The following is a 22,343-nucleotide window of genomic DNA, read 5'->3' as shown; positions in this document are numbered from 1 at the left end:
GGAAGTTGTAGAGTCAGCTATGCTAGTTTTTTGGCTGTGGTTTTCATTGTTAATATCTTTATGCGGCCTGCTTTGTTGGGTTTTGGGTCCCTTAAAACCTATTTTCCCTTATTCAAAAACAAAGTTGCATAATCACTTCCAATATCAAGTAATCCTTTTCTTATGTGTCGTTGTTTCTCAGCTTCCTGATGCGGTTCTATAGCAACACTCTACAGCTACTTCTGATCACAACTATGTTGAATCACTTCCTCTTGATCTCTCTCTTGGTCCTAATGATTGTATCGCCTGGACTGTGGTTCATCAAAGGCGGAAGGGGAGGTCTTCCCCCCTTGTCCTAACCTCTCCCTCTCAAAGCTTGGATGTCTCTTCCCCTCCTTGAGTTGGGTCTAGTTTGTTTTTTGATCCGATTGTTGTAAAGGGGCTTGTTCCCTTGGTTTGTTTTGTTTTTTTGATAGTCTCTGACTATGTTAAGGGTCAACGGCCTAATTAACGCTGTTTTTTTAATCAAAAACAAAGTTGCATAATTTCTTAACAAACTAGCACCTCCAAAAAGCATGCCTCATATCTTCATGTTTTTTCACAAAAGGGACAATTAATGGGTTGAACCGTAATACACTTCAACTTGCCAACAAAAGACAACTTGCAATGTAATATCTTCCAAGCCATTAATTGTGCTTCAACATTAATTCTTGATTTCATATTTTAACAAAAAGTTTTGCCCAAAAATTTTCACTAAATTTACAATTCCATTTGATGTTCACCAGGAGATTTCATGGACAAAATAGGAAGCAACTATAGATATAATTTTCTTAAGGGAAAAATAAATAAAAAAGGATGAGAAGATAACCATAGCCAATCTTTGAAAAACTTGCATTGAATCAAAGTACATAATTTCATAGATAAATCCAATAGCGCCAGAGATTCCACAAAGATAATAAATGATTTGTATTTGTTATTTTTATTCAAATCAAATTGTGATTTAGAAAGATGCCATGGCAACCAATTCAACGTATTAAAATCCTAAAGATCTACAACTTTATTAAAGCCTTTTTTCATAAAGAAGGTAGTGACCATAGGAAATAAAGTAGTTTCCAACTTGTCCAAGGAGAAGTATTTCTCAATATCGACTATAATTAGAATCTATTTGATTAGGAATGTGAACTTTACTAATATCCTCAAGGGAATGTTGAATATCCTGCCATTGATAATCTTCAAAGAGAGATTCGTAAAATTGTTTGAAAGTATTACATATTTCTAAATGATTAGTATGAAGAGCATCATATTCATATCTTATAGCACATATCCTTTCTTTTTAATGTTTATAATTGAGGTAATTGACAAAATATTTAGTGCCCTTGTTTCCTTGTTAATCTAAAGCAATCTAGATCTAATTTTATCCCCCTAGCCTTTGTAGTTGTCAAATTTATGCAGTTGGATTTCAACAGCAACAATAGAAGATTGAAGATTAATATCACTAGGACCAGCATTAAGAAGTTTTCTAGCATGAGAAAATTATCCTTGGAGAGATTTTTCCTTACATTTTGTGGCCAAACCATTTTTTGCCAAAAGAATGAAGGAAATTAGTGCATCTCCTCCATTAGTTTTATGCTTTTTCCTATTCTACAGTTGGACCAAGTATACCAATTTTTAGAATGGCTGAAAAAAATTGTCATGAATGGAATCAACAACACCATAAGAGTTATGGCAAAACAACCATCAAAATTCATCCCTATGAGATTTAACAAATTATTCCAACTGTGATCTTGGGAATTCTCTACCATGTTAAAGTCTCCTCCTAAGATCCAGTCAACATTGGGTAAGTTATTGGTAATCCAATCCTAAAGTTGAATTCACTCTTTAAATAAATTGGAAGCATGTATAGAGCAAAAACCAATGAGTTGTCCATTGATGATGGTAAGAACCCATACACAACTATGAGAGGGATCTTCACCCCTATCAATAAAAAATTTTGAAACTCGAGTTGTCATCCCAATAACAACATTGCCTTTGTCATCTAAATGAGATGTATGCAAAATAAGGGCATTTTTTCAAACATTGTGCAAGGAAGCTTCAAGCCTAATGTTGTTGATTTTGACTTCTTGGAGAAATAAGATATCAGGTTCCCATTTTACAACCATCTCTTTAACCTTATACTTACAGTGAGGGAGGGGAATCCCTCTTAACATTTCAAGTCATGATTTTAAGATTCATGAAGCGGGTTAGAAGAATCATCATCATGAGCTAACACGCTAAAACTATTATTAAGAGTAAAATCTTATTCCTTGACATCTTGGCTTCTAGAGGTGGAAGGAGGTGATCTAGATCTATGACGAGAAAGGGAAGAGGGAATTAGGGAGTCACAAGAATGTAGTAGAGGAGAGGAGTGATGGGATGGGGAAGAGGATGGTTTAGGTGAAGGAGAAGAAGAGGATGTTTCACAAGGTGAAAAATGGGAGATGGGAGTAGGAGAAGAGACCAGTGGATCTTTTCTTTTTCTAACCAAACTCCAACTATCTAACATGATTGTGTCCTTATAAGAAGGGACAAACTAACCAGAAACCTCAAAAGGATTGGATGAATTGGAAGACATAGGGGAGATATTGTTAGTGATAAGTGAGGAACGATAGGGAGTCGGATTGTTGGGTAGCAAGATTTGAGGCATCTGGACCAATTTGCTTATTCTAATAGGGCATTCATGAATCAAATGGCCTTCCTTACAACAATAGAAACATGTGTTTGGTTTATTCAAATAAACTAATGGCTAGTCTAATTCAAACCGTGGTCTGATCAATTTGATCCTTTTGGGCAAAGGATTATTGAAGTCTACCGCCATGTAAGCCCTTTGGTGGCCCCTTAGACTTGAAAACTTGTCAGAGTTATGTTTTCACGAGATGACTATGCCTAATTGAGCCACAATGTCCTTCAAGAAAAGTTCAAATGCTAGGTTAAGAAAAGGCAATTTGACCCACATAGAGTAATGAGAGAGAGAAGGTCCTTCGAGATGAAAATTAAAAGTCCAAGCTTGCAAGTAACATATTTGCCCACATATGACCTAGATGCCATACTATAAAACGGCTTTAGCATGGTCTACTAATTTAAATATGCAAGAAACATACCCTTTGCCAAGGCCTCTATCTCACAACCCCAATTTTCCCATTTAAATCTAGCCCATTTGTAAAAATCTACCTTATAAGGGATGCCTTTAACGAAGAATAAAATTACAATCCTATTTTGGCATTCACTAATAACCTCAACAACATCATTAGGAGGTCAATCATGTGTTCTCGACTCATCCCCTTTTCCTCATAAAAATTTTCTTTCCCCTTTATGAATTCCTCTGGTTCTACACCAACACTACTCTCAACCAACCTAGCTGTCATTTTGAGACACATCAAAGCCTCCACCATAGCAGAAGCACAATAGTTTCATTGGAATATGGCTCACTAGGGTTTTTCTCTGGCTGTAAGTTCCTTCTCTTCTTTGACTTCTTCCGACTTTTTTAGAAATAGTTAAACTTGGTGTGAGCATCATGATTATTGAGAAGATTATCAAAAACTTAGGAAAATGAAACCACCAAATGGTTGAAGGGCATTGAATGGAAATATTTGGTGATTATAAGTAAGTGCAAAAATATAATTAAAGCTTATTATTCAATCTTGATAGACATCAGAGAAACTTTTTAAATGTTGACATTCTAGAGGAAAATGAAGTTAAATTAGTTGACATCAAGGTGGTGAAGAAAAGCTTCAAAGATTTATTCTCAAATGAATTGTTTAAGGATGCCTTGAACAAGAACACAATGAAAAAATTATGCAATGCGCCTACCTTCCTAACTTCCTTTTAAAAAGATAGCTCTAATTTTCTCAAGAATTTAGAAGGTGAAATATTCTCTACATGGAATATAGAATCATAGCACCATGACAACTTAAACTAGAAAAGTTAGTGTCATTGGGTAATGAATGGCTCCTCCTAAAACAAGATCTTAAAAAGGTGAATTTTAAAAAATAAAAAGAAAAAGGTTTTCATTTATCATTTCTACTATCTTCTTATCACTATGAAATAATATTGTGTGGAATACACAAAGTCTTTTATAAGATTCAATTCTCCATTTAAATGTTCATAGTTTCGGATCTAAACAATATATAGTGAATATCTTCAAGTTTTCCACCATACTTATTTTCTGCTAGATTGTATCCATTGAGACATCGCACTCATACCACATATTTTTCTCTCATTTTCTAATTTAAGTGGAACATCTTTCCTACTTTTTGGTCAAATGCATACTCAAAAACTCTTAATTTTTTTATCAAACAAGAAAGTTACCCCTTTAAATGTGAAGAATGATTATTGGAGGCATAAGAATCTATGAGTTGTGTTATTGCTCATTAAGTTAATTAAGCAAAAAAATCCATTTACTAACAAAACCCTAATAAAATCACTAGTTACCCTTCTACTTTGGCATTGGAAAGAGTACCATATATAAGAAGCACCAAATAATGGCCAATTTAATTTGAATTGTTCTCTTGTTAAAGTCTTCGAGGTTACTCCTTTAAAATGGTTTAATTCATTTCATTTGGTGGATGTAATATATTTGCATGCTATTATACCCCCATTAATTTGAACAAATTCATGATAATACTTTGCTCAATTTTGTGCCCTTTGGGTTTCATTCTTTACACATTGATTATAGTAAGAAGCCACTTTGGGCGAGTAACCCACCTATTCCTTAAAATTAAGTTCTTTATTATGCTAAAAAAATTAATATTTTCTTTTATTTTTTTGCTTTCCTCTATTTAATCAACCTTAAATTTGTTAAAACCCCACTTTAACATTTCTTTTATTTTGTTAAAAATCCATTTAATTTCTTTATTTTAAGTATTAATATCTCAATCAAACGTATATTTGAAAAATCCATTGCACTTAAAAAATATAATGTTATATATTCATATGTTTATTATTTTATTTATTTTATTCATTAAATGCATAACTATGCATTATTTTCCATTGTTAATCTTCCTATCAATCCTAGAAAATGAGTTCAATGTGTTAAATAAAAATCAACTTTGACAGAACTTCTAAAGGAAATCAACTTTGATGCATTATTAGATGTGTGGACTGAAACCAGTTCAGAAAAATTCTTATAGAAGAATCAGTATACATAGGAGAGACGACCAATAACATTGTAAAATTCAGAGCAGCATTGACCAGTTTGCAGATGTGGATGAATTTGAAAGCAAAGCAGATTTCTTTGAAAGGGGACTCATTGATTACCCTTGATGCCAGCAAACAAAACTATACGCCTAAATGGCAACTTGCTCATTAGCTAAGACCAATCAAGGAGACAATAGCAAGCATCGGAGATGTGAGAATATCGCATGTTTATAGGGAGGGTAATGATGTGGTAGACACACTAGCCAAATTGGTAACATGCGAGGGAGAAGCAAACCGTACCCGTACATTAGTAACATAAGATTAATGTGCACCAAATTTGTGAAATCACCCAAGATACGAAGTAACACTTCCCACGGAGAATAATCATAAAGTGAGGTTGATATTTGAGAATGACATATTGTGAGATTGGACAGGGGACAACGGCATAACAAATATCACCGAGCGAAAGCTTGAAAGGACAACACCATCAAATCGAGGCACAAGGACGGGATATGTAAACAAGATTATCAATATTAAGGACTTACGACATCTGAAAAAGGGAAGAAAGAATATAGAATGATGAGGCAGCCAATGTGTGCTATACTATGTTTCAACTAAGTGGTGGATTGGCAAATCATCATTAACGGGTCAATTAATTGAGGCGTGTGAAAAGATTGATCAAGGTCAATGGCATTGTATGAGGTTGATTCAGGGGTGTCCGACTACCATATTATTAATTAATTGCAACTAGAAATCATCATGACGCTGGAAGGCAGGTAGGTAGATAAAGACCACTCATTTGAAATTGCCACCTTGAACCGATAACTCAATTGGAAATTGACACACTATTTATGCTCAAATCGACTAAGAGGCAAATGTCGTTTATTGGTGAAGTAACAAACAAGAGGATGGCGACCGTTTTACCAGTGAGGCACCCTCTAGTTCATCATGTTGTCAAGGTAGTGCTAGGGTTGAAATTTCTCATGGCCTATCACCAACAAAGGGTAAACATTGATATTAGCAATGTTGCTATACATGGAGATGTTGAAGACCAAAGCCAAGATGTGTCAAATGCTCTTCAAACACACCTTCCTAGGGGAAATTGATGCCACCCTAGACAATGTAGATGTCAATTTGCTTGTTCCTCTACCACATAATTATAACATGTCACGGGGCCAAGGTGGGAAGTGAGAAAGTATTTGATAGGGCAAACTGGAAGCCAAAAAGCTTCAAGGACGTTGAAATGAAATTGAGCAGAGCGCTACTTTCACTACTTTTCTAAAATGTTTGGTTGGGATTATGCAATAACCGAGTGAAGGATGGGTGAAGGAGTATATGAGAGATGAAGGCTTGCTCGAGGAAAATGAAGGGGATGTTGACGACCTGAACCTAAAACTCTCTGCACAAGGGGAAAATGGTGGGAGAACGATGAACGAGACCTACAGCTCAAAATATGCATAAATGTATAAGATGTATTTTGTCACCATTTTGTCTATGGTGACAATATAATATAGGTTGGTATGTCTCCAATTTTGGGTAATGGAGATCAAAATGGTAGAATATGGATAATATTTGTCATTACCAGCACTCAAGATGGTCTTGGTGAAGAATAGGAAGGGGCAAGTTTGTATAGGCATAGCTGCATCCGCCTTTTGTGACAATAGAATTTTGTCTACCCTGGGACAAGGTTGAGTTAGATCTTATGAAGATGATAAGTCACTATTACTAGCAAACGGATGTAAAAGGTTTTTTTGATATCAATATAATGGGTGTTGCCCCTTAGCAGCTATTTAATTACCTTATTAAAAAAAAACTATGCATTACTTTATAAAGTACAGAATTATTTCATTAAAATTATTTTATTCAACTCAATAAAAATATTTATCCATAAATACACTAGTTTTTTAGACTTATAACACTTCCTACGTGGCAAATGCATTTTATTTGTTTTGTATTTTTATAATTTTTGCATGTTGGCTCTTTAATAGTTTGTTTCATGTCATTACACTCCACCCCTCGTAATAAAAATAGTAACTAATATTACATAACAATGCACTGTAAAAATACAGATGGCACATAAAATGAGATGGATTCAACAGTTGTAAACAATTTTGATCCCATTGCTATTACCGAATGGCACATTTGAAATAACTTGAAATAAGAGCATTCTCCAAATTTTGGATTAATCGAGGCCCTGATGATGCATACCATGTTTGCCACTAAGAACAGTACATTTTGAAATTTCATAATCACTTATATATGCTCAATGGGAACTTTCTCATAAGAAGCATGAGAAATCTGTTCAGTTGTAATAAGTTAATTAACATAATCAGAATCTGAGGCCAGAGCACACCATCCCTAGCCAGCAGCACCCTTTGATTTTAGGCGCAATCAAAGAAACGTAACACAACATGTTTTTATGTGAACATCAATCCTTGTCTTTCAAATCTCTACAGTTGCATATACGTTAATAAACATAAGCAGATTCTGCAGAACTTATAGTCAGAATCACCTTTGATTTTAGAACCTTCTGATAAACTAAATCGACTTATGTCTCAAGAGAAACGTCATATTTGTCACACTTCGATCTTGTATAATTTCTGATTCAAAACACCAAGGAATTTATTTAGACCCCAAGTCACTATTTTTCCAACCTGCTACAGTGTATTTTAAATATGGGAACTAGTCCGTAGCACAGCTGGGTGACTCATTTTTGTAAAAATAACAAGCACTGAAAAAAGGCTGATGGTAGACTGATTCCATAACCCTGTGATGAGTCCCATATTTATCTTTCAACTATCCCTTATGATGAATTTTTATCAATGATTTTTTGGAAGCCAACTATAGAACAAATCATGAATTCTATTTTAAGGAGTTTATGGTTATGGTCCACTTTATGGATAGCATGCATGTTCTGTACAAAAACCGTCGAAGGATTTTCTCCAAAAGATGAAAATAGTTAATGGTTGCTACGAAGGACGAGTGATGCTTGAACAACCTAAGCAGTTGACAGTATCTAACCATGGCAGAACTTGATGCCTAAATCAGCTCTTAAAATATATTAAGTTGCACTAATTAACGGAAATACAAGGCAAACCCCAAGCACTAATTGAACATGATCTATTATAAAAAAGTTAATAACGTAATGGTAGATCTTTAGGTCAATGTTAGGCAAGACACCAATTTGATGTATATATGCGCCTATTATAGAAAGTTCAATAGAGAAAAAAATTCCATTTACCTTACATACTGTTTTATGGGATGTACAACCCAACCTCCCTCCAGATTCAACCTTGTGACCTCCTTTAAGGAGCACACATGCATCCACCATCAAACCTACCCAGGTTGCACTATAAAGAGTATAAATATCACCTGAGAACTTGATGAATTCTTTCTGTCATATACATTCCCTTCTACCACCAAGCTTGAATGCTGGGATACAGCATTGTCATGGAAGCATTAGTTTTAAAACTTCAACATGGAACATAAGCTCTCCAAAAAATCTAAGAAAACAAAAATTCCAATGATCATAAAGAGCAAGAAATAGAGGTGTTGACAATAAAAAAACTACAGTTAAAATGCATACCTGATTTCACCACTTCTGATCTGGCTATCCTTCAATGCGAACACCCTGGGGATGCCTGAGCAGCACAATTAGGAGCGACTTTAAATTCATTATTTATCTTTTAACCATGTAATTGGCTTCTATTTCAAAATTCGAAATTCTGTTGTTGGGAGCTTTGTAGCTTGGACTCGTGCCACATTTTATTTAATCAAAAAGAATAGCAAGAGCAACTTGCTCTTAATTATCAAAAGGTATAGATTGAGCAACAGTGTAAGAATCACAACAGGTGCTGGGAGATCGCCATTATAGATAATCCATTTTTTTTAGAACTCAAAAGGATGAATTTGATGATATGACTATCTGTCAAAATTCATTATCTACATATTCCCATACATCTCAGACAGGGACAAGACCACATCACTTTTGTTGTGGCCTTGAAAAGATCAAAAATGTTTACTATTGATACTGTTTCAACTTTCGGATACCACAAGGGAAAAAATATTTTATACAAATCACAAATCATTGTACATATTGTACAGTTATGAATAACTCATTCCAGCGTAAATAAATGGCAGAATTTGAGCAGGGCAGTAATGGCCATAGCAATCATTTGCTCATTCCTATGGCCTGCTTACCTGAATAAGTAACTGAGATCAACACAGCTTTATTCACAAGGGACGATGTTACAAACACCAAATTAATGAGACATTTCATCCATGGCACGCTTAACAAGATGGAGCAGCGTGTCAATGTCATTAAAGTGGAAATCCATAACTCTTTTCACTGCAGATATTCCTGCTGATTCATGGCTGGCATCATCCAAACTGCCATTGGCAACTGAAAATGCATTTTCTGATTTTTTAAATGCTTCAACGGCAGCAATGGTATCACGTGTCTATGTTAACAAAGCAAATCAGAGCAGAATCAGTAAACCTTCCAAATCACTCAAACAAGAATACATTTATAGTACAACCAGAACAGAAAGTTGAGAAAAACACAAGTAGGGAAGCAAAGAATAAATATAGTTGGAAGTCAACAGAACAGTGAAATTCAAGCACAGTTGAGAATGGATAAGTGGAAAGGCAACAAATATGCAAAAAATGAAATTATCATTCAATCATACAAATATATTCTGTACCTGCCAATATGATATTCCTAGAAAACCCTCCACTGACTACCTTATTTCAAGTCTATTTATATTTTTGTAGAATCTTGTAAGGCCAAGTAATCTTCTCTTAAGAATCACAACACATTCAGTCATAACTTACATATTGCAACACACGAGCATAAACAGCACGATGTCGAGCAGCAATCACATGATCAGCAGGTACTTGAGGTGACCCAGCTACCTTTCCAGGATTTGCAGCACTTCTATCCATTAATGCATGGTTATTTAAGTTGTCGACATCTGAGGCTGATGATGATGGGGAATCCCCTGAAAACAACCAAGAGCCCTGGGACATGAGGCATTTGACATAGCTAGCATACAATATAACAAGCAACTACAATATCTTGCCTAAAACAATAAAAATGATGATCACATAGTAACGAGAAAGGAATAAGTGATGTAGCAATCAAATGTCGGATGGGAGTCTATTCAGCCAAACCATTCAGGAAAACTAATCTGACGACAAAACACAAACTAAAACACATCAATTAAGATGGCTTTCTAAAAGAACTTATATTGACAAGTAACTGTAACACATCAATTAAGATGGCTTTCTAAAAGAACTTATATTGACAAGTAACTGCAACACATCAATTAAGATGGCTTTCTAAAAGAACTCATATTGACAAGTAACTGCAATTTTTTATTAGAAACACCTTCAAACAAGAATGCCAGTGCTTTGGTCTTTATATTGTACAAATAGATATATGGCTTAAGTGCTAGTTAGCATTAATCTGCTAATATTTTCACTGAAACTCTGTAAAATATTTTCTCCATCAATGTTTTCCAAATCCTACTGTTTTCACTGAAACTCCGGAGGCTCCATCATTCTTCACGAGTGTTACAGGCACTTCATACAACACTTTTTCCTATGTGAAATGAGGCTACATGGCAAATTACCCCAGGTCAAATTAGTCACACTAAATTATCTCTCCCTGGTAAAATTATTGATTAGTATCTTGAATGTGGTTTGAGAAACGTAGTTGCAAGCTTCAGTGGTTCTTTCATAAAGCTAATATGAAAGTTTGACAAAAAAAATTGTGTATTGACTTTAGCAAACTCATCTGATAAGGGCCTTCAAAAAAAAATACTCTACTTCTATGTGACATCTAGTGAGAAGATATTAAAATGATAACAAAGAAAAATTTATCAAGTAGTGATTGCTAGAGCCTAGAATAGCTACAACTTGATGCTCTAGAACTAGAAAAGGTAAGAAGAAAAATACAATGATAATACACATTAAAAAAATGCTAGAGAAATAGAAATTTCTAGCTTTGTAAGATACAAAATTTAGAAGAACTCTCATCCAATAAGGGCCTTCCAAAGAAAAACAACTCTATAACTATCACACACAGTACCAAATAACAAATAAAAAAGAAAAAATTATCAATGAAGTAGTAACTGCTAAAGCCTCGAATAGCCACCTTGATGCTTGGGAAGTAGAAATTATTAAAAGGAAACAAATCAAAGGTGATGACAATACGCATCAAGAAACAGAAGAGAAATATGAATTTCTAGCTCTCCAAACTTAAGAACCTGCTTTGTTCTGAACAAAGAGTAGCAGTATAGAATTCAAAGTCACATTTATAAACACTAACTTCAAAAGCTTAAGTTGCCTAATTGAAACATCACTAGAATAAATGCAGTCAATCCATAATAAATCAATAAAGTTTGAAGAATGAAATTTTACAGAAGTCCTGCATTAACGTGTGTGCTCTCTGTAGACACGGTGCAGAACTAAAAATATTTGATTAGCCATGTTATATTACCAGATGGAGCACTCTGAAAAGCCATTTGCAGGTCATGCTGATCTCTACTTATAAATAAATTTTTTGAGTGAACAACCCTCATGTGTGCCACTCCCATGCATTTATATGCCAGGGCAGCAGCTGCCATTTCCTTATTTCTCTCATATGTGTGAGCACAAAATCTGTAAATACAATAGAGAGGTTTCAATGTCATTATTTCAATGAGCTTGAATCCATTCAAAAGTTGCCTATAAAACATATTGTTCATCTGTAGATCTGCAGACTAACAAACATATATAAAATCTTTATTTTTTAAATCTTCAATAACGATATCACTTACTCGCAAAGCTTTGCAGTATCTGTGTATACAGACATCGACTGGGTTATTTCTCCGTGCCTTGCATTCTCGACATTGCAAAGCTCCATCAATGAAGCAGCTTTGAGAAATTTCAAGGCTGCATTGAAGTACAAGGAAGTGCTATCACGGTCCATGCCTTTACTCTGTTAAATGCATCACACAGATTTTAGAGATATAAAGCAGTAACAGTCCCACAGAATTCAAATCAAAAGTAGACACCTGACATATATAAATATTATATAGCAATAAAGAAGAATTAAAATTGGAGACCTTCAGATTGTCTGCCATGTGTTTCAGATCCTTTGCTTCTTTCATGCAAGAACTCACTGTTTGCCCAGATTCTCTCCGAACAGGACTAGAAAGGGCCCCCTCGGGATCTCTTCCTGAAACACCATTTGATGTAGGGGGCTTCAAGCGACAGTTTAGTGATCCACTCAAATTATCAGCTTTGCTGGATTCTCTAGGTACTTTAGAAAATTCACCATAAGAAACATCTGTTGCTACTCCTTCTGCCCGGGTACCTCTGTTGCTCATGCACACGGTTGCAGAACCATGTCCTTGTAAATTTGGCTTATCTCCAAGAAATGGAACGGCTTGCAATTTGTCCCTGGTAGTAGTTTCAGACTGAACATTTCTATCTGACAGCCCATGATTAGATAGTCTCTCACCACCACGAGAAAGGTCATGCTGTAAGCTCTTCTGCATATTTGCCTTTCCATCTTTCCTGGGCACCACCCCCAAATTTTGGTGCTTAGAGGTAAAATCTCTGTTCTGCTTAGCATGTAAATCAGATGGCATAGCTTCTGTATTATCATCTAAGCCATGTTTCAGTTGATTACCTCTTCTCATTTCACCCAATTTTTTTGTCCTTGAATCAGTTTTACTACTCCATTCTATATCATTTCTTCTGTCCTTATCAGATTTATTGCTCCGCTTATCATCAACAAACTCCTTGCCACCCCTAGAGGGCTCAAGATAAGGTGAGTGCGCATGAGTCTCCGGAGCTCCTTCATGTGATCTCCTATCCTTCCCGTGAATGTATAATTCCTCATGACTATCACTGATGGAATCATGTATCCTATCTTTTCCTTTTATGTGTACAGGATTTTTCTCCCTTTCTCTGTCATGATCCCTAACTATTTTTTCCCTTGGTAGTTTTCTGTCCTGACAACCATCAGAGTTATAGCGATCTCTATTTTTTTCTTGAGACCGATCCTTATCTTTTCTTTCACTCAGTCGCTCAACGGCACTGCAATTATTAACTAAATGATCAGTAGCATTGCCAGTTCTATACATCTGGTAAGACTTCTTGTCTTTGATATTGACATCAGAAAAAAGTTTTTCATCTCTGTCATGACTGTCATCAACCTTTCCTGAATTCAAAAGAGAAGATTCAAATGCCTTGCAACTCTCATGTGAGCCAGGTAGTTCAGAACAGGAACCCTTTATCTTCTTAACCGGTGCTGAGCGGTCACTTTGTGTGTCACCTTCACAATCAGAAAATCTTCTTGGACTGGCAAAACAAGGAAAATCACCATCAATTGAATCTTCCACTCCTAAACCATTTCTTCCAATTAGAGACGGTTTTTCCACTTTCGATATCCTCATTGGTGATGAGGAAACCGATTCCACAGGAGATCCTCTTACTTCCTGAATGTTGGCCAAGTTTTTGAGAGAACATGAAATCTTTGAGGAACTTGATGTTGCAGCAACAAAAGGTTGTGCGTATCCAGTCTCCCTTTTCAACATATCCATACCATTTGACACCCTTCGGGCAACACCTTGTACTCTAGGTTGACTCCATTCATGATCTTTCTCGTAGCTACCTCTACTCTGCTCATCCAGTCCATTAGCCAATTGATCTTTGGAAGAAGCTACCAGGATTCTAGTCACTTTTCCTTTCTTATCTGCTTTGCTTGCACTGGACTCCTTTCCCTCCGATTTTAAAGCCTTTACTTTCTTGTCCCTTCTATATTCAGTTTCACTTCCCGCTTCTTTTGCAATACCTCTACAATCTTTTACATATTCTTGATCTGGAAGGCCTTCTTGTTGGCTATCTTTCCATTCTTTCATTTTCCTCTTCTTAGCTATCATATCCCTTCTATCAACTTTTCCTGATTCAAAGCCACTGTAAGTTCCTCTGCTATCAGTTTCTAATGATGTCTGAACTTGGTCCCTGAAAGTTTTATCCATAGCTGATACACCTTCTCTCATTTGTTTTGGAGAAGAGCTATCATTGTATTTCTTTGATTTCACGCCTGATATTTTGACTGGAGTACCGATGATATTTTTAAGACCATTTTTTTCAAATGAATCTTCATTGATGCCTGCAGTCTCTTTTGCCTTGCTTTTTTTGAGATGCTTATGCACATCAAGTTCACCTTCACTCTTACGCTTAGCTTTTAATCTGGGTGTACTTCCTTCTCCAGTATCATATCCAACTGTGAAGCATGAATAAAAAAACCCAGTCAATGCTTCTACAAGAAATTCTAATGAGAAACATTTGGAGATCTCAGAAAAGTGATTCGTATCCTCATCACTTAAAACATAGTTGCTGACAGATATAAAAAAATTTCAAGCTCGTCAATATTATTTATTAGATACTTTAGTAAAGTAACCAAGAAAGAATGCTTATATGATATGAAGCGCTGAAAAAGGTAACAACAATCTTTAGTAAAGCAACCAGATGAGAATGATTATCTTCAGTAAATCACTGACAAGAAAGACTCCAGACAAAAATAATCAGAAATCAGATTCACAAAATACCTTCATCAGATATATTTTGTCTCATTTTTAATTTTTCCTTTTGTTTGAATTTCTGTGCTTCTATTAAAGAATCATTCCCTTTAATTGCTTGGTGTGATAGACCCGTGCTGCCCTGAACTTGTTCAAGAGATGGTTGAACTACATCATTCAAGCTCTTACTCTTTATTGAGCTCTGCTTAGTCTTTTTTGAAATAGAATTTGGAGGGTTTGTTGAGCCTGGGGCACTGACAATTGTCCTCTGTACTTGTCCTTTCTTACAATTGCTAGAAATATTACTGGACTTCAGAGCTTTCATATCATGACTTGGCTCAGCTTGTTTAATATCAAGGACAGGTGCAGAAGCTGGAGCTCCTGGAGGTTGAAATTGCCCTCTGCTTGCATCTAACTGGCACTGAACCGGTTGTTGTCCATTCAAAGCACGGACTGCTTGTGTAGTCTCATCTTCAGTGAACTCACACCGATTCATCGAAGGCCTGTAGAATGAAAACAGTTAAAATAACCATAGACCCATAAGATACAGCACAGCTAGACTCACCTACAAATGTTTATGCAAAGCATGAAATTCACATTGTTGATTATTGGTTATTATTCTCTTGGGAAAAATAGAGAAAAGAGAAAAAGTCAGATTAACAATTTAAAAATAAAGCACATACAGCCAATCAAGCATACGGCAAAGCCATTTTTGAGGAAGAAATGTAGGATCCACCCCAGGAGGAAGCAATCGCCATTTTTCACAGGCATCACACTGTACCCAATTTTCATTTATAAGAACAGCAGCCACAGGTAGCAATCCTGGATCAGTGCCCATCATGCCTCCCAGTAAAGAATGGGAAATGGCAGCATTTGAAACATGGACTTCACTAGTTGAAGCATGATCTAATTTCTTTGATGAAGGTACCTTTGTTAAGTTATGCTCTCTCTCCTTTTCTCTTTCAGGTGCCCTTGAACATCCTCTTTCCATGGATTCAAATCTTGGTTCCTTCATACTATCCTTTCGATAAACATCAACAGAATCTTTTCTATTTCTACTCTGTTCCTGCTCAACATCTTTAATATGATCCCTTTGGAAGTCTTTATAAGGAGCTTGCTTCAATTCTTTGTGAGCTTTCATACTTTCACCAAATGCTTCAGATGTCAAAGAATCCTTTCCATGCTTATGCTTGTCTTTTCTTGAATCTTTGTATGATGATCTTGTCAAATCTCTAGATTTTTCCTTTGATGATTCTTTTGATGAACTGTTTTTTCTGTTCATGTCTTTTTGTTTTTTCTTATTGGTTGTGACATGTTCTTTTTCATTTTCCTTGTGTAAACTAGCAATTTCATCGGTAAAATCCTTCCCAACAACCTTGTCTTTTGACATTTCATTTGTTGCATCTTTCTGCTCATTCCATTCTTTGTAACCAGTAAGGTCTTTTGAAAAATCATTACTTTTGCTATCCATACCAGTCTCTTTAGCCAATTTCTTAATGTCAGTTGCACAATCTCTGCAGGCACTGCCTTTCCTAACTTCTTTCACTTGACAAATTTCCTTTTCTTTGCATTCTAGCTTACCTGATGGTGGCATCGGCCTAACATCTGACTTCGTGGCCCTGCTAAAATCCATATTCCCATCTACTTCCTTCAATTCATTTTTTGGTAAATCAGACCGGAATACCTTGTCTTTTGGCCCTACCTTTAATCCTTCTTTTGGCAGAATAGATCCTTTTATCTTTTCTTTTCCTGAATCTCCCATCACTTCCCTTTCTGTGCGTTCATGATGATATTCCTTTGAAAAGGACTTTATTGGAAATTTCAAATTACTAGAACCAAAATCTTTTCCCGTTTTGTTCTCGAAATCCAAATCCTTTTTTGGATTATTTGTAGCATTTTTCCCAATTTCAGTATCATTCTCCTTCTTTACTTCTGTATATTTACCATGTTTCTCATCCGACCTCCCTTTCCTTTCCTTTGGGCCTTGGAAATCCATTGCTGAGTCAAACTCATTTCTGTTTGTTGCATGTGCTTCCTGCAGCTCTGCCTTAATTGTCCTATTTTTAGCATCTCTTGCCGAAGCTTTGTCATATCTCTCTGGCAATTTTTGGAGATCTTCACGAAGAGGACTAAGCAAGGAACCTCCAGGAATCCGATAAGAGGTCATTATCTGTTTCAATAGCAAGTAGAACATCAGCAAATCCACCAATAGCGTGTGAATTCTGTAAAACAAAAAAAAAATGACAAACTCCATCAACCAGATAAAGACAACATGATAGATACATACTTGGATTATAGAAGTAGGTGACTGAACAGGAGAATATTCATCACCAGGTGAGCTTTCCTGTCTGTCCTCAGGACTATCCTCAAATGATGATGATGGAGAATTATCGAGACCTAACCCACTGTAGATTGCAGAGCTCTTACTGCGCTGAACAGAGTCAGTAGGCACCTTAAACCGTAATAGTGGGATCTTATTTTGTTCATTGCCAGATGTATTCTTAGCTACAGAACACCTTTTCAGAGGAGACATTTCCTTACTTCCCTTCATAGCATTATTTGGCATATCACCCTTGTTTACCATATCAGCAGTAAAAGCTGCTGGGGCAGATAATGCATGGTTTGCTAAGGAGCCTGCCTTTGAGGGATTGGCACCACCCCCTGAGATAGCAGCTGCAGAGCGCATGCGCTGCAAATAATTATTGAAACAAAATTCTAATCAGAGGGGAATAAAAATCTTGATCTCGTAGTTTTTCAAATACAAAGTATTGCAATAAATCTATCTACATTTTCAAGTAGACAGATAATACCTCCACTGTCCCTTCATTGGGAAGATTTTGCATACTATAGTTCTGCACAATGGCAGGAGTTCTGGGTTGAAGCAAAACTGATGGAGACCGCTGATGGGTTGGCAAAAATGAGCCATAGCCTCCATATTTTGCCCCTGACAGAAAAAACATAAAGGCAAACCCATTTAGGAATTCTGCGTAACTAAACAGGCATAATATACACACAATGCAATACTTCCATACAAGGATGAGTTGTTACTAAAGTTGCCATGAAGGGAATACAAACCAAAACAACAATGAAAAAAGTTTTCAGTTAAAATTATCAGCAACTAAAAACACCTCATACCTAAATATATGGACAAATATGAAATGGAAAAAGAAGGTAAGGCTATCGGAAATAAAATATGCTATAGTGATGGAACCTTTGACATTATTTATCATAATGATTAATTTCATTATTTGTAGAAATTGCTGTCAGAAGATTATAGAGGTGATCAGTTGTTTGTCAGATGACAAAATATTGTTTTTAATGCATGAGCAAGATGAAGATAAACCAAACAGTTCATTTTAAAATATCCAGTTTGCTGGAGTAATGGCAGTAGCCTAGTTATTGTCATTCTGTTATAAGGCATAAACCTTGTTATGCTTTTAGAACAGAAATACACATGATCCTTACCATCCAATTCAGCTCTGTGGACCTGAGATGACTAGTTCAAAAAGTGACTCAATGGAAGAACGGGATTTACAGTTTTTCAATCTAAGACAATCCTAAAAGATTATAACACCCAAAAAGCGTCCAATAAGGCTGCCAGTATCCAAATACATTCAAAACCATCAAATTCAGAGCCAATGTGGAATGTTTTTCTTAGATTACAAAAATTAATTTCAAGAGGGCTAATCAATTGGCCTCAACACATGCAGACCAAAAGACAAAGGCATGTGACAGCTAAACAAGCACATTCTTTCTTTCAATCGGAATGGACAAGTACAAAACTTCAATGATGGTTCTCCATTAAATGAAAGTTGAATTAATCTGCATACTCTTACATTGACGATATAAAAGTACCTTTTATGCCCTCTCTGACAAAGAACTGGTGGTTGCGGATGACAAATAAGAATAATGAAAATGTACATTGTCATTTTGAATTGGGACTTAATTAGTCAAAGCATGTAATATCGGACACATGAAGCTAAACCACATTTTTATGCTTTATGAAAAATGTCAACATGCATTGAAATTTTGGTTATAAAGGCCATCTGCAGATAGCAAATGACCAGATAACATTATTAAAATAATTATCAACTTTTATGGCTTCCTTTACAAAATTATCAAAAATGAAATTATTTAGTTTATACCACTTTTCAGAATGATTTTCTTATTATCCTCAACACCAAATACAACAATGTTGCCACACAAGACCAAACAGCCAAAGAGATCATAACCTAATTATAATATTTCAATTCATAAATGTTCATACTGACCAAGATTTTCAGCTGAAACACCTCCCTCAAATTCCTTCTGAAAGTGACCCAAAACATCATGTATTTTATCATCCTGTCATAATAAATAAATAAAAAATTATTTCAACTCTTCTAAAAAGAGATTTTATACTTCAAGATACAAAAGCAATAAAATTGACTACAGATGTACCAGAATAGACAGTTTGCATAGTTTCCTTGGAGAACATGTATGCTAAACAAGACAGGGCATGCAAAGATTGTGGCAACTATAAGGAACCTTAAACATAGAGATTGAAATCACAACCACATGCAAATTCAGCTTGAAGACAGGCCCAATCAGATACACAACAGCCAAGCATCTAAAATACTATAAAGTTGGCTTTCTACTTCACACCTCAAACTTGTGTTACTTTGAAACTCCACTTAATGGCATTATTCTTTCAAAAGAAAAATTGGCCCTAATTTTCATATGAAAGATCATAAACAACTTCTCACTCCTATAAGCCCTGATTTTTATGGTTGCAATGCCAACAATGTCTATAGGCCAATTGCGATGGCTACTATCAGACTAGCATGAATTCCACCACCATGCTCTAGAATAATCCTAATAATTTGGATGTTATGTCCTGCAAAGAGCGTTTTATCACTCTAATTTGTGTGCTGCTTTGGTCCCATGAAACAAAACTATCTCTGGAACTATAAAAACCATATTTTTTTCCAGATAACTCAGAGAGGCTACTATTCAGTGGGCTGGAAGTTTGCACCATCCACTTATGAAATTTATTGCCAAGTGGAAGCCTGTTCTTTTGCAATTTGCACATAAAATCCCACCACAACAATTACTGACAATTGTGAATGTAAATTGGCATGGTGCGATGGTCAAGTTGTGATGGTGTTGGTTCATAGCTCCATGTCAAAAGTGTCTACCCAAAAAACAAATCCTCTAACCTACTGCATCAGTTCTGTTGATTCCATATCTAAAAATCCCATTTTGTGGCATAAGGCACCAAACTGCAACATTTCTGAGCAAATCTAAGGAATTTATTTCAAAAGATTATGAGGTAATGGTAAGTTTGATAGTGTATTGTGCTGATAACATGGGCAAAAAACCTCTATGAACTTAGGTCTAACATCTTCCTTCGGCCCTTGGGCACATTATTCATTGCTTTTTCCAACAATTTTTCCCTCCAATGGTGACATTGCAGATTTAGCTCTTTGACCCTCTCCTTGGTCGCTTTTATCTAGGATCAACTGACCATTGATCACCTCTTCCCTAAATGTTGATAGAGCAGAAGAGCAACTGAGTGTCAACAATCGATGACCCCTACCCTAGATATTGCCTTGGTTGTACGCTAAAAAAAATCTAACCAGCAAAATAACAGCAGCATATTGCTAATCCATTATCCCCCTAACCCAGGTATAGGCTTGTTGCCTAACAGTTCAATAATTATTAAAATAAAATATGATTGTTGCCAATTGATAACCCCCTATACAAAATTGCAACTGGTATTGCTGTTTAATCGCCTCTATCCTAACTGTTGGACAGAATCCATCTAGCAAAATTACAATTGAGTATTACCAATTGATTGACCCCCTACCCCAAATATAAATATAAACCTACCTATGCCTATAGGCTTAACAGATAAAACCAGTAACATAGCAAATTAGACATTTCCAATTGATCAACCCCTACCCTAAATATTGGCTCGCTCAAAAGCATTGAACTATCAGCAACTTAACAATTAGGTATTGACAAACAGCCTGGACCCTAAACGTGCACTTGCCTATAACCTAGAAAAAAAAATAGAACCAACAAAACAGAAAGTGGTTGCAACCCAATATAATAAAAATCATTGCCCTGCATTACCTTACAAATGCCCTTGGAAAGCCAAGCATCAGTTAGCATGCAACAGGCTTACAAAGGGTCGCCATGAAACCCTCCCAATAATATTTTCTCACCGTTTTCATATCTCCTCATTAGCAAGTAAACCCAGGTATCAAAGATGATTTACTGCCTAGACTAATGCAGACTCCCCATAACTCCATGAAAACAAGCCCTGTTTTAATTTCGCCCATTTGTTATTCCATGAAGACAATTTCATTTTCACCTGTTCAACGCCCCGGATCGAAGCAAAAACCAATAATCGTAATCAACAAACGCTCGAAACATAAAACTTAAAAAACACTTACAATGTAGGAGAGGGCAACATCAGGGTCAAAGTCATTATAGAAGGCACAGGAGGCTTCTCCTTCCTCAAGCTCGTTGTCCTCCATCCGCCCACTACCAACAACACCCCGTTGCTTCGCTACGACATTACCAAAGCCCCCGCCACAATTGTCGAAACTACACAGCATCTCAACAACAGTGACAAAAACAGCAAACCCTAATCATGGGAGCTGAGAGATCCCCCATCAAAACCCCCGATCCACACCATCAAAACACACAAACCCCCACAATTTCTTCCCCAACCTGCCCTCCCCCCCCACCCCTCCTGAACCACGATCAAACCCTAACGCCTAGGGTTTCACCCCCCAGCCAAAAAGCAATAGATAACTCAATCCTCCAACCCACGTTGAAACCAAATTACATAACTGGAAACCCAATTCAATGGCCAATATGCCGGGCCCAAATTAATCAAATAATCGATCGTTTTCAGTTTCCAGTCTTTATTCCTTCCCTGCTCCTGGAAGAAAAACAGCTTGATTTTTCTCTGCAATCGGAGCAGTATTTTTCTCCCCCATTACATTCTCTTGCACAATACCCACCGTTACATTACTCCGCTTGGATCCCAGAACACAATTTTTCTTTTCGTTTTTTTAAAAATTCCCCAACGTTATTACCACATGCCCAATGACACAGCGACAGGAAAGACAAATTAAATGAAATGCAACTTAAATGTGTACGCCTGTCAATACAAATGAAATCAAAAAATCAAAATTATGACTCCCAAATTAGCACAATTACACAGCGTAAAAACAGGAGAGACAGCGAAACGGAAACATGCTATAACAAGAATTTACGTTTTATTTGCTTTCCCCAACAAATTTATTTATTTTTATTTTTATTGAACTTTATTTTTAGTTTTCTTTTATGGCGCCTGCTTTTGACGGCTGCCGCAATCCCGTTATGTGACGGTGATTTTACATTTTATCTCACAAAGTGTTTTTTTCGTGTCATTTGACGTGTTGTTAAACATAAATGCAAATTGTCTCGAAGTTATCCTTTTCTAAGGAATGATCAGTCAACACGGTGTATTTGTTTTTGTTTTTTTGTAATGTTGGAAGTTTTCCAAAGTGGGTTAAAAATATTTAGAAAAATAGAAGAATGTGCTCCAAGGATATGCTTTTTCTAAATGGAAAACAATGG

At 36.1% G+C, this 22,343-nt stretch overlaps 1 protein-coding gene across 3 annotated transcripts; it reads right to left on the bottom strand.

Annotated features, from left to right (window-relative positions):
* Positions 1-7,242: 7,242 nt before the first annotated feature.
* LOC131073923 (cysteine-tryptophan domain-containing zinc finger protein 7) lies at positions 7,243-21,954 on the bottom strand. Of its 3 annotated transcripts, none has more exons than XR_009358903.1 (14): positions 21,167-21,954; positions 18,998-19,070; positions 17,537-17,670; positions 17,014-17,415; positions 15,410-16,896; positions 14,757-15,229; positions 12,261-14,431; positions 11,973-12,133; positions 11,654-11,814; positions 9,985-10,151; positions 9,352-9,611; positions 8,738-8,792; positions 8,393-8,654; positions 7,243-7,751 (listed from the first exon to the last, which is right to left on the bottom strand). XR_009358903.1 is itself a non-coding variant. In XM_058010441.2 (11 exons), the coding sequence occupies exons 1-11, from the start codon at positions 21,329-21,331 to the stop codon at positions 9,414-9,416; spliced, it is 5,592 nt and encodes a 1,863-aa protein (XP_057866424.2). In that variant the 5' UTR covers positions 21,332-21,954; the 3' UTR covers positions 8,986-9,413. The 3 variants fall into 3 exon arrangements, 1 of the variants encoding a protein (XP_057866424.2); XR_009113011.2 differs by having other exon boundaries at positions 8,393-8,583; XM_058010441.2 differs by lacking the exons at positions 7,243-7,751; positions 8,393-8,654; positions 8,738-8,792 and having other exon boundaries at positions 8,986-9,611.
* Positions 21,955-22,343: the final 389 nt, after the last annotated feature.

This window comes from Cryptomeria japonica, chromosome 9, assembly GCF_030272615.1.
Source record: "Cryptomeria japonica chromosome 9, Sugi_1.0, whole genome shotgun sequence".
In the NCBI taxonomy this organism is placed as follows: domain Eukaryota; kingdom Viridiplantae; phylum Streptophyta; class Pinopsida; order Cupressales; family Cupressaceae; genus Cryptomeria; species Cryptomeria japonica.
This window is presented reverse-complemented; position numbering and strand designations above follow the sequence as displayed.